This window comes from Coregonus lavaretus, assembly GCF_964263955.1.
Source record: "Coregonus lavaretus genome assembly, chromosome: 19".
Taxonomy (NCBI): domain Eukaryota; kingdom Metazoa; phylum Chordata; class Actinopteri; order Salmoniformes; family Salmonidae; genus Coregonus; species Coregonus lavaretus.
Genome location: NC_140006.1, coordinates 24628181 through 24641869, shown reverse-complemented (window position 1 = coordinate 24641869; position 13689 = coordinate 24628181). Strand labels below are relative to the sequence as shown.

General features: G+C 41.6%; 1 protein-coding gene across 2 annotated transcripts; it reads left to right on the top strand.

Moving 5' to 3' along the window:
• The first annotated feature begins 526 nt into the window (after positions 1–526).
• LOC311147087 (cullin-1) lies at positions 527–13078 on the top strand. Of its 2 annotated transcripts, none has more exons than XM_084183713.1 (22): positions 527–725; positions 2785–3104; positions 3412–3589; positions 3790–3957; positions 4055–4105; positions 4232–4322; positions 4412–4575; positions 4732–4894; positions 5616–5746; positions 7263–7370; positions 7467–7573; positions 7760–7808; positions 9671–9802; positions 10016–10133; positions 10344–10420; positions 10523–10654; positions 10897–10989; positions 11165–11212; positions 11334–11416; positions 11624–11729; positions 11928–12041; positions 12335–13078. In XM_084183713.1, exons 2-22 carry the CDS (start codon positions 2965–2967, stop codon positions 12413–12415), a joined length of 2334 nt encoding a protein of 777 aa, XP_084039839.1. In that variant the 5' UTR covers positions 527–725; positions 2785–2964; the 3' UTR covers positions 12416–13078. The 2 variants fall into 2 exon arrangements, with proteins under 2 accessions (XP_084039839.1, XP_084039838.1); XM_084183712.1 differs by having other exon boundaries at positions 2747–3104.
• Positions 13079–13689: the final 611 nt, after the last annotated feature.

Genomic DNA, 13689 nt, shown 5'->3' with positions numbered 1-13689 from the left:
TGCATGCAAAAATGGGACAAAATCCTCCACAGCGATGTGAGAGACTGATGAACAACTACAGAAAGCATTTGGTTGCAGTCATTGCAGCTAAAGGTGGCACAACCAGTTATTGAGTGTAAGGGGCAATTACTTTTGCTCACAGGGGAATTGGGTAACTTTGTTAATAAAATAAGTATACATTTTTTGTAAACTCAATTTCCTTTTATTATTTTATTAGGTTTTGGTTGAAGATCTGAGAACATTCAGTATAAAAAATAAATGCCTGTAGCCTGGTCCATCAAACTATGCCAGAGCCTGACCCATAAAACCATATTAAAATTGTAGGATGTTTCAGAATATGACGACACGAATTGTTTTCTGTTGTAGTAGTGGTATACCTCAGTATCAATCAGTTTTCATTAGAACTTTGACCTTCTTATAAACCATGCTGTAACATGACACAAAATGGCCTAATAACCGCCGAGCATATACGGAACGTTAAATTCCACACTCAAATTCTAAGGGACATCTTTCTGTGAACGCAGACTTGTAAAGTGTTATTTCTATACACTGCCGCAGCTATTGTTGTGGCAGTGAAAGTAAATCATTTAGAGGGAAAAGTGGATTTGTTTTAGAAAGGACATTTTCCAATACTATACTTGGATTATAAGCGTAATATCTGTGTCTAAATTGTACAGTTTGTTTGATTTGGAGCCAAGAACGAGCACTACTGCTACTGGACGATGGTAAACTAACGTCAGCTTGTTAGCTAGCTATTACAGTAGCTAAGCTGACTGGCTAAGCATAGCTAGCTACACATATCACCAGTGAACGTGGATATTATTGTACTTATTTAGCTAGCTAGGTTAGCTAACTAGTTATACAAGAACTGAACGCGCACTAGACTATTTTGTTGTTGTGTTTATACAGTATTTCTGTTGCCTTCTGCGGTGAGCTAACTTCGCTAGCTAGCTAGTATTGCGCCTGAACAACAGGCCTCATTTCTTGCGGTAACGTTAGTTAGCTATCTATATATCCTGCTAGTACTAGCCAGTGCCCTATATTAGCTAAATAACAGTTGTCAATCAAAATGTGCAGTTTGTATTGTTATTGACGTGTATTCGAGTAGCTATTTGGTTTAACTAGCTAGCTACATACACCTAGCAAATGTAATGCTAACGTCAGCTAGTCCAAATCATTGCTAACTGCTATGGTTGCTTACGCTTCACTGACCAGGTTAATATTAACGTACATGTTTAGGAATGACAAGGCTAGTTAGTTACAAACTCAGAATCTTCCCTGGCAAGCTAGATCGTGCCGGGAGACTGTACAGGTGTATATAGCCAGATAAAGTTACTGTATCTAGCTACAACGTCGATGTTGCCTTGGGCTAGCTACATACTAACGTTAGTTATCAATATTAACAGTTGTGCAACTGACAGTGAGTTAGCTAACAATAGACAGAGAATAGATATGTGACGTTGTATTGTAAACCAGGTATTCCAAGATTATGTTGTTAGCTACCAGCTAAGTGACACTCCTTTTGCCCAAACATAACGTTACTGTCACTATAATCATGTAGCTTCCTCTTTTCTGCCATCTGTCAGACGTTTCATTTGTTGAACTGGATTAGTGTCACTGTTTCAGAACTCTGTTGTTGCAGCAAGCTACCTTTACTGCACATATGCTAGTTCCCTCCATCCATAGCACTCACACCACTTTGAGAGGTTAGGCTATCTCTTTCTAATGAGTTTGCTGCTTTATCTGCATCTGTTGCCATGGTTACAGAGCCAACCCTGTCACTATGATAAGATGATGAATAATTTAGCCTTGACTGGAGGAGTAGCAAATTATCTTGAGAACAGTTGGTTATTAAACTATTAAGCCCACTTATGTTACCATCTCATGTTTGTCATTCATGCAAAATGCATGCAGTGTTTCTGCATTCAAGACAATTCATATTCTCATTAGATACATTTGTCTCTAGTAACCAAATATATTATCATATACACATGACTTGGTAGAATCTAAATTAACATATTTACATACAAAAACACAGCAATGAAACAAGATCAGGTTACGCCTACATAATCTTGAAATCATAATTCTGCGCTCTTGTCTCCTTTTAAATCATGGTTGTTTTTTTTCTTTGTAATTTCTCTGCCTTCAATGTATTATTCAATTACACTTGAAGGATCTCCTTCTCCATGCCGGAAATCAGCCCCGCCATGCACATGGTAAACAGAAGCCGAGGGCAGCAGGGTTTATGTTTCAAGCTGAAGCAAAGCCCAATCCAGTCAGCCATATTCCCCCCAGGCAGCACTGCACTGCGGTGGACAGGCACACTTACTGACACTGTATTATAGTTACAATATTCAGGACCAGTGAAGGTCAGACCTCAGGCCCAGCTGCTAGGTCCTGATCAAGGGGAGGCTGGAGTCAATATAACACTGACTAGGCTAATCTCTTACAATATGTCATACATTAGCACCTGTCTAGAGAGCAGCTTTGTATGGCAGGGGAACTATTCTAATCATTTTGCTGTGTAGTGTAGTCTATAATGGAAGCAGTTTTGAAAGAGTGCATATATTGATGAGCTAATTTATTTAGATTTTTGACTTTTTCACTTGAATGTCAACACAGATTATTGCAATCCCAACGTTCTACGATCCAACATTTTATTTTATACTTCAGAGCCTGCACTATGTGACTTATACAAATGTGTGCTCCTTTCTTATAATGTTTTTTGTTGTGTGTTTGTTTGCAGGTCTCTTGGCAGGGTGCTCTCCTGATTGCTACTTGAAGGGGGTCTTCCAATATCATCTGCCACTCTGAAGAGAAGACCCCACCTTGTCTCTGTGTTGGATTGTGGCCTCTCTCTTCATCACCTTATGGAGGAGTAGCTCTTGACAGTTTAATTACACGCGATAAAACTAAACGTGACACAGAGCAACTGAGAAGAGAGCAACAACGAGCAAAGAGACAATGTCATCCAACAGAAGTCAGAACCCTCATGGGCTCAAACAGATTGGCCTGGACCAGATCTGGGATGACCTGCGAGCAGGAATACAGCAGGTGTACACCAGACAGAGCATGGCCAAAGCACGATACATGGAACTCTACACGTATCCTTCCACATAGATACACTGCGAGGCTTCTCTGACTAATGTATTTCCTTTGTAACTTCCCGGTGTGTGTTTATTAATAATATTTATTTATTTATATTATTTATATTAAGGGGGATAGCTAACGGATGGTTTCTTTGCCTGGTAAGTCAAACAAAATGGCAAAGCTGGAAAAAAAAAAATGTTTTGTTTTTATGGCACAGACACCAGCACAGGTTTGCCTCAGTTTAAAGCATAATTGGGGATAATCCATTTGTCAGTATTTTCAGTTTCTACATTTATGTTGTTGCCTTAACCCACCACCCAGACATGTTTATAACTACTGTACCAGTGTGCACCAGTCTAATCAGGCCCGTGGGGCAGGGCCCCCGCCATCCAAACCCTCCAAAAAGGCCCCCACCCCAGGAGGGGCCCAGTTTGTGGGCCTGGAGCTCTACAAGAGACTCAAGGAATTCCTCAAGAACTACCTGACCAACCTGCTCAAGGTAATGCTCTTTCCCGTACCTTTTAAATGGACTGAGGTCAATGAAGCGACTGAATGAATTGGCCTACTGGTTAATTCTCCATAAGCCCTTTCAAAGGAGGTTAAAGGAAGCATATCAAATATCCTACCACATTTGCATGCTTATCTTTAACTAAATATCAGTATCTTATTCTCCTCCCTCTCTGTTCCCTTCATCTGCAGGATGGAGAAGACCTGATGGATGAGAGTGTATTAAAGTTCTACACACAGCAGTGGGAAGACTACAGATTCTCCAGCAAAGTGCTGAATGGTATCTGTGCCTACCTCAACCGGCACTGGGTCCGCCGTGAGTGTGATGAAGGGCGCAAAGGGATCTACGAAATCTACTCCGTAAGACGATAAACAATACTTTTCTTAACCCAAATCTCATATTCTTCGATGGTTTTCTCAACCGTATCCATCGCCCCATCCTTTCCTCTCCTTTCAGCTCGCTTTGGTGACATGGAGGGAATGTCTTTTCAGACCTTTGAATAAACAAGTGAGTATCCCCTCAGATCAGCTGTGGAAAAGTTATTCCCAGTCTTAGTTGATTAGTGAGTAGATTGTGAAAGTGTACAATTTGTTGAAAGCATTTACCCTATATTTCTTTCCCCCCACAACTAAGGTCACAAATGCTGTATTGAAGCTCATCGAGAAGGAACGTAACGGAGAGACCATCAACACCAGGCTTATCAGTGGAGTCGTCCAATCCTATGGTAAGCCCTGGCATATTTTAATTGTGTGTTGGTCAACCAATATGAAACTGTTGTGCAAAATCTGACAGTGGAGGTTATGTGTTTTTCAGTTGAGTTGGGTCTCAATGAGGATGATGCCTTTGCCAAAGGCCCCACTTTGTCGGTCTACAAAGAGTACTTTGAGACTCAGTTCTTGGCGGACACCGAGCGCTTCTACACACGAGAGAGCACAGAGTTCCTGCAACAAAACCCTGTTACTGAGTACATGAAGAAGGTTGGTTATCAAACCTGTGCATCGAGCGAAATAGTAGCTGTATCTGTAGCCTTTGTTTAGGGTAAAAATTTTAACCGAATCCCTCTCTTTGTCTCTCTCTCCATCTCTATCTGTCTCCCTCTGTTCTCTTTTTCTCCTTCTCTGTCTCTCTCTCAGGCGGAGGCACGTCTTTTGGAGGAGCAGCGGAGGGTGCAGGTGTACCTCCACGAGAGCACGCAGGACGAACTGGCCCGCAAGTGTGAGCAGGTGCTCATCGAGAAGCACCTGGAGATCTTCCACACAGAGTTCCAGAATCTTCTGGACGCTGACAAAAATGAAGGTACAGAGGAAAGTCCAGATGGCAATTGCCAGACTTGCCTTTTTGCTTTATATGTACTTTCCATAAATGTATACACCGTGTACTAAACATTAGGAACACCTGCTCATTCCATGACAGACTGACCAGGTGAAAGCTATGAACCCTTATTGATGTCTCTTGTTAAATCCACTTCAATCAGTGTAGATGAAGGGGAGGAGACGCGTTAAAGAAGGATTTTTAAGTCTTGAGACAATTGAGACATGGATTGTGTATGTGTGCCATTCTGAGGGTGAATGGACAAGACAAACGATTTAAGTGTCTTTGAACGGGGTATGGTAGTAGATGCCAGGCCCACCGGTTTGAGTGTGTCAAGAACTGCAACGTTGCTGGGTTTTTCACACTCAACAGATTCCCGTGTGTATCAAGAATGGTCCACCTACCAAAGGACATCCAGTCAACTTGACACAACTGTGGGAAGCATTGGAGTCAATATGGGCCAGCATTGCTGTGGAATGCTTTTGACACCTTGTAGAGTCCATGCCCCGACGAATTGAGGCTGTTCTGAGGGCAAAAGGGGGTGTCACTCAATATTAGGAAGGTGTTCCTAATGTTTTGTACTCTCAGTGTATGTACTTCTAAATGTACATTTACTGTATATGTACTTTCCATGTGAGCTTTGGCTGTGTAAATGTATGTTTGTGGTCATCACCATTTATTCTCTCATATCTCTCTCTCTGTGTAGACCTTGGGCGGATGTACAATTTGGTGTCCCGGATCACTGATGGGTTGGGAGAGCTGAAGAAACTCCTGGAGACGCACATATACAACCAGGGCCTTGCTGCTATAGAGAAGTGTGGAGAAGCGGCTCTCAATGTAAGAACTACAGTGGATTTAATAGTGACATTTACACATACAGTTGTGGTCAAAAGTTTTGAGAATGACACAAGTATTGGTCTTCACAAAGTTTGCTGCTTCAGTGTTTTTAGATATTTTAGTCAGATGTTACTATGGTATACTGAAGTATAATTACAAGCACTCCATAAGTGTCAAAGGCTTTTATTGACAATTACATTAAGTTTATGCAAAGAGTCAATATTTGCAGTGTTGACCCTTCTTTTTCAAGACCTCTGCAATCCGCCCTGACATGCTGTCAATTAACTTCTGGGCCACATCGTGACTGATGGCAGCCCATTCTTGCATAATCAATGCTTGGAGTTTGTCAGAATTTGTGGGGTTTTGTTTTTCCACCCGCCTCTTGAGGATTGACCACAAGTTCTCAATGGGATTAAGTTCTGGGGAGTTTCCTGGCCATGGACCCAAAATTTAGATGTTTTGTTCCCCGAGCCACTTAGTTATCACTTTTGTCTTATGGCAAGGTGCTCCATCATGCTGGAAAAGGCATTGTTCGTCACCAAACTGTTCTTGGATGGCTGGGAGAAGTTGCTCTTGGAGGATGTGTTGGTACCATTCTTTATTCATGGCTGTGTTCTTAGGCAAAATTGTGAGTGAGCCCACTCCCTTAGCTGAGAAGCAACTCCACATATGAATGGTATCAGGATGCTTTACTGTTGGCAAGACACAGGACTGATGGTAGTGCTCACCTTGTCTTCTCCGGACAAGCTTTTTTCCAGATGCCCCAAACAATCAGAAAGGGGATTCATCAGAGAAAATGACTTTACCCCAGTCCTCAGCAGTCCAATCCCTGTACCTTTTGCAGAATATCAGTCTGTCCCTGATGTTTTTCCTGGAGAGAAGTGGCTTTCTCGCTGCCCTTCTTGACACCAGGCCATCCTCCAAAGGTCTTCGCCTCACTATGCGTGCAGATGCACTCACACCTGCCTGCTGCCATTCCTGAGCAAGCTCTGCACTGGTGGTGCCCCGATCCCGCAGCTGAATCAACTTTAGGAGACGGTCCTGGCGCTTGCTGGACTTTCTTGGGTGCCCTGAAGCCTTCTTCACAACAATTGAACCTCTCTCCTTGAAGTTCTTGATGATCCGATAAATGGTTGATTTAGGTGCAATCTTACTAGCAGCAATATCCTTGCCTGTGAAGCCCTTTTTGTGCAAAGCAATGATGACGGCACGTGTTTCCTTGCAGGTAACCATGTTTTTTGGGGGATTAAGTTCATTTTCATGGCAAAGAGGGACTTTGCAATTAATTGCAATTAATCTGATCACTCTTCATAACATTCTGGAGTATATGCAAATTGCCATCATAAAAACAGAGGCAGCAGACTTTGTGAAAATTAATATTTGTGTCATTCTCAAAAATTTGACAACGACTGTACTTTTTACCCAAAGGTTCACATCTTTATTGGATTAATCTGAGACACTGTCCAGTTCTCTTGGGTTATCCTTGACTTTATTGTTTTCATTTACTTTACCACAGGATCCCAAGATGTATGTCCAGACCATCTTAGATGTCCACAAGAAGTATAATGCTTTAGTAATGTCAGCGTTCAACAACGACGCTGGTTTTGTTGCTGCTCTGGACAAGGTATGTTCATAGCTTACTATATTTTGTGGTGTAAGAGGTTTTCATATGGTGTCACGCACACTGTTGCTGTTGTTACGTTTGAAGCCTTTTTTCCAGGCCTGTGGACGCTTCATAAACAACAATGCTGTGACCAAGATGGTGCAGTCGTCCAGCAAATCCCCAGAGCTGCTGGCTAGATACTGTGACTCTCTGTTGAAGAAGAGGTGTGTCACTCAGTCTCTCCTCTGGTGCATTCACCCAATACATAACTCCAGACCCACAGTTTGATATTAAAGTCTACGCACGCACAGCTGAGAGCAGTAGCCTGCACTCCAGTATTGCTATTGACATTTGTTCTGAAATGGTTCATATTGACATTGATTTTAAAATACATTATTTATTTCGCACAGCTCAAAGAACCCAGAGGAGGCAGAGCTGGAAGACACACTAAACCAAGTGGTGAGTTGGGGGACTGCTTTTTTTCAAGTGTTCAGCTGTCACACTGGCCGTGTCTGAATACCCATATTAGCGTACTACATACTTAAACTACAGATTATGTACTCATTGTCGCATACTATTCAGCACATACTGTTTAGTGAAAAAGTATGCAGTATGCCACGGCTGCAACGCAGTAGCAGCTCCTGACTGGCTGAGTAGGTGAGGCCGGGCCGAGTGCGGGAGGATTTTTCCAAATTGAACAGACATGAGGTGCTTTCGGTTCGCGTAAATGTTTGCCATGTTGCGGAATGGTTGGTACTGAACTATACTTTTCCCAAAATGTTCTTGAACGGACTTTGAGGTACGTTTGTTCCCGTTTGATGGTTGTGGTGAGATGTGGCTTGAAGCAATGAGTGACGTATTTAATGGGCAGTGGCCATGCTGACAGCGTTCCCCAACCCCCAACACAACTCCTCCCTGTTTTTCAACTGGTCGTTCAGTACGGCATCGTTTCCGTTCAATTGAATGTTCAGGAACGTAAAAACGCAGCCCTGCATCGCATTAACCAGCCTGACAATAGCTCATTTCCAATTCGATACATTTCTCTAAACTGAGTAGAATAGGAATGGAGTTATAGGCATACTCAGGCTGGTAATAGGCAGACTATCACATTCGACCTATAGCGTAGCCCATATAGTCCATCTATCCTATTTATACTGAACAAAAATATAAACACAACATGCAACAATTTCAAAGATTTTACTGTTACAGTTCATATGAGGAAATCAGTCAATTTCAATAAATAAATTAGGCCCTAATCTATGGATTTCACATGACTGGGAATACAGTTATGCATCTGTTGTTCACAGATACCTTAAAATAAATCGGCCTCACAAGTGGCCTCAGGATCTCGTCACAGTGTTTTTGTGCTTTCAAATTGCCATTGATAAAATGCAATTGTGTTCGTTGTGCGTAGCTTATGCCTGCCTGCCCATACCATAACCCCACCACCACCATGGGGCACTCTGTTCACAACGTTGACATCAGCAAACCGCTCGCCCACACGACGCCATACACATGTTCTGCGGTTGTGAGGCTGGTTGGACGTACTGACAAATTCAAAAAAATTAACATGACATAACGCAGCCACATCCTGAGTCCCCGGTGCTGACACATTCAGATATCAAAATATGGTTTAGTAGTTAGTTTAAAAGCTCTGACGAAAGCCAAGAGAACAATAAACACTTTTCAATAAGAAAACAGAAATCCACTTTGGGTTAAAAAAAAAAAGAGAGAGAAAAAATACTTGTTTGGCTACTTGAAGAGAACTATGACCTATCACTCGCAGCCCACCTCTTCCAATGCATTGTGGAAAAGTGTGCATCGAATTCTACTAGATGAAGAGCCAAAATGAGTTTAACATCCAGGTATTTAAACCATTAAAACACGTTCTATTTTCGCATACTGAGAATGCATCATGCGCGATTTCGTTGTTTCCCGCTATTCGTTGATTTCGGTAGCACCTCCCAATATCAAATTGATTAGCTGTGGTCAAAGCCGAAATGAGTATGACATCAGGGCATTTAAAGTATACTACATTTTTGAAACGTTGCATACTATTAAACTTGATTTTTTTCGCATCTTCAAACAGCCTACTATTTAGGACGCAAGTATGGGTATTCGTACACGGCCACTGGTACTTCATCTGGATGTCTAGAGAAGACGGGATGAAAACTTGGACTTTCTCAACTGCCTGCCCTCCATTGCAGACCCAATCTCCTCTCCCTCCTTCAGCCCGATGTTGCATTTTAGTTGGTTTACAGTATGTGACGTGATCTCTATTCACAACTCTATATCTAACTGTTATGTGTTCTCTTCCCTAGATGGTTGTCTTCAAGTACATAGAGGACAAAGATGTGTTCCAGAAGTTCTACGCCAAGATGCTGGCTAAGCGGTTAGTCCATCAGAACAGCGCCAGTGACGATGCTGAAGCCAGTATGATCTCCAAACTGAAGGTAGTACACGACTGAAATCTTGGTCACCTCATGACAATGCCTTTAATTGCCTTGAAACACATTTGATCAATTTGCAGTTTTTGTGATATTGCCATTACATTTTGATTGGTTTGTTGATTTACAATCCGTAAGATATTCTCTGGTTGCTCAGTCTTTGGACTGTGTTTTACCTGGGATCACCCCTGTTTTAATAGCATGTCCTGCCCCCAACAGCAAGCGTGCGGCTTCGAGTACACCTCTAAACTCCAGCGCATGTTCCAGGACATCGGAGTCAGCAAAGACCTAAATGAACAATTCAAAAAGCACCTCACCAACTCTGAGCCTTTGGACTGTGAGTATAATGTGACTAATGAGCAAAAGGAGAGTTTCCAGATTCTGGGATTCATTATGATGTCAGAAAGGAGTTTATTGGAAACTCTGCTACCGAGATTAATCTACTGGGTTATCCTAACCAAACTGTAAAACAAAGAATCACTTTGAAACAAAAAACTATGGTAAGAAGATTGCTGATCTGTTTTCTGTTTGTGTGTGTATATCCCAGTGGACTTCAGCATCCAGGTCCTCAGTTCTGGTTCCTGGCCCTTCCAGCAGTCTTGTACATTCGCTTTGCCCTCTGAGGTAAGACACACTAACGGATCCCCTCCACTGTGACCCAATTGACTGACATTGATCCCTGTTTACTCACTGTTCTCTCTTTTCTTCTCTCCTACCCTCATTCAGCTGGAGAGGAGTTACCAAAGGTTCACGGCCTTCTACGCCAGCAGACACAGCGGGCGCAAGCTGACCTGGCTCTACCACCTGTCCAAAGGAGAGCTGGTCACCAACTGCTTTAAGAACAGATACACTCTACAGGCGAGTACAGATGTTGTCTCTGATCAGATAAAATGCAATAATGTCCTTTCAGACTCACACAAGTTAGGAATATTCATCAACTAACACTGTTGAACAAACATACTGGAGCGTACTGGTGTGTGCTCACTGTCAACAAGCAAAAATTCCACAAATCAACAATATGCATGTAGCTGAGTTGACATTGTATCCTGTACTGTTAGATGGTTTTGACGTATTCCCTGTTGCTCCTCCTGTCCTCCCAGGCTTCTACCTTCCAGATGGCCATCTTACTGCAGTACAACGCTGAGGACGTCTACACAGTGCAGCAGCTCACTGACAGCACGCAGATCAAGATAGTGAGTACTGACAACTCTAAGGGAATCAGTTACTGTCAGACAGACCATTCTCTTTGATGAATGGTTTTTCAAAGGAAGATGTTATGTTTTGATGTGAAGATATAAGCTGAAAGCAACAGCCACTAATTTGCTTCAAATACATTTTGATGACGGTTTGTTTGTTTTTTCCCAACAGGACATTTTGGTGCAAGTGTTGCAAATCTTGTTGAAGTCCAAATTGCTGGTAAATTTTGTGCCTCTTATTATCAGATAATAGACAGAAAAAACTCCAGTTGATAGGGAACCACCAGTCACCATTCAGCACTGTAGAGTCTCTTTGAAAGTTTTGACCTTCTTTTGTCCAGGTCCTGGAGGATGAGAATGCAAATGTGGATGAAGTGGAGTTCAAACCAGACACCTTAATAAAACTCTTCCTGGGATACAAAAAGTGAGTGATGACACACACCATGGCTGAGTCCTAAAGTGCACTATGTAGGGAATGGAGTGCCATTTGGGAAGCAGCCCATGTTATCAGTGTAGATCACAACTGTACAAATGGTGTAAAACAGATATTCATAATTGCTATGATGTTACTGTACTGTAATCGATTCCATGAATTGTTGCTGATAGCAGGTTTTGATTTTAATCTTGACAGCAAGAAACTTCGGGTGAACATTAACGTGCCAATGAAGACCGAGCAGAAGCAGGAGCAGGAAACCACTCACAAGAACATAGAGGAGGATAGGAAACTGCTAATACAGGTACACTGTCCATCAGTCCATCATCATGCTCCTCTGTTTCGCTGACATTTACACACGCACACACTCAAGTTCTCATTCACACTCACAGAAATCTATGTTTATCATCCATTGTGCACAAATGACTCTCTATTCTAGAATATTCACCCAGGGTCATTGTTGTCTAAGCATGCTCTGTTGTATTCCTCCACCCTACTGTAGGCAGCCATCGTGAGAATCATGAAGATGCGTAAAGTGCTGAAACATCAGCAGCTCCTGGCAGAGGTTCTGAACCAGCTGTCATCCAGGTTCAAACCAAGAGTCCCCGTCATCAAGGTAAATGATGCATTAGATTACCCCGTCATCAAGGTAAATGATGCATTAGATTAGGGAACATTAGATGGCAATTTACCTTGTGACTCCAGAGGATTTCTTGGAACCACATACTGTAAATGCAACATCTGCCATGGTAGGAACGGTCTTGTTTGTGTCTTTCAGAAATGTAACAAATCTATACTGTGTTTTTACATTAGGGTTGTTTCCTGTAGGTTTATGGAAACTACTTTCTGTATGCAACATCTGCCATGTTAGTAATGGTAATAATGGTAATGTGTGTTTGTGTCTTTCAGAAATGCATCGACATCCTGATAGAGAAAGAGTACCTGGAGCGTGTCGACGGAGAGAAAGACACTTACAGCTACTTGGCTTAAAACCTTTTCATTGTTCTCCATCCTCCCTCCTTTCTTTTTTACGTTGTTTCTTGAGTAATAAACATAATTCTTTTTGACATTTGGCCAATGTTGTCAGGAATGCGAGCACGGAAGGAGAAAAATAAAATAAAAAATAAAAAAAAGAAGAAAGAAAAGTCTTCTGAATCATCATCATCAAGGTGGTTGCTAAAGCTGGACTTCCCTTTAAACTCTGAGATTATGGGATAGCTGCTCGCCCAGTGTTTGTTTGAAGATCCCATCTGAACTGCTCAGGATCGACAGATACATTTTGATATGTAAATATGGACAGAGACCTTTACTCCTTTACCTTTATCTTGCAGAGTTAATAACATTACAAAAAACCCAATCAAAACCCTTCACAGCGAGGGTTGCATGCTACTGCCTATCTGCATTTAAGAAGCAAAAGGACATAATAGACAGAAGCTATGAAGACACTGCTGCTTTACATGGCAGTAGCAAATTAGGAACCTATGTTTTAAAAAAGATGATCAATTTTAGCTGCACTTCCAGAGCGGGATTTGTGTGTTTGAAAAAGGCCCTTAGAAGTGTAATCTGCATTGTTACCTGCTACCAGAAAACCATTTGTTATAGTGTGGTTCACTTTTTTTTTTATGTGGTAAATAAAAGTTAAAGGTTTCTGTATGCCCTCTGATGGTCTTTATTACTTCAAAACTGATGTAAAAGTTTGGATGATATGTTAGACATTAATGGATATATACTGTGCACTGAACTTGTGCTCAGGCTGTCACTTTGGGGGCCAGGGCTGTCATATAATTGGGGGTGTAGGCCTGCAGGAATGAAAAAGCATGTCACCTGGATATTTTAAGTCAGTGCTGGTTACTTGACATTGCAATCCAGAAATGACATACTCAGCTGTTCATCGCCAGTCATTTGTAAACTGTTAAACTCAAATAAAGCTTGTTGACAACAGGATAATTTGGGATTTTGTAGGTATTAGAACTGAAGGTTGCTATATGATCAGCTTTCATCAGAATGTACATCAATGTCACTGCAAACATTCATATGCAAACTAGCAGTGATGTAAAGTACTTAAGTTAAAAAAAACTTGAAAGTACTACTTAAGTAGTTTTTTGGGGTATCTGTTCTTTACTTTACTATTTATATTTTTGACAACTTTATACTTTTACTTCACTACATTCCTAAAGACAATTATATACTTTTTACTCCATACATTTTCCCTGACACCAAAAAGTACTTGTTGCATTTTGAATGCTTAGAAGGACAGGAAAAGT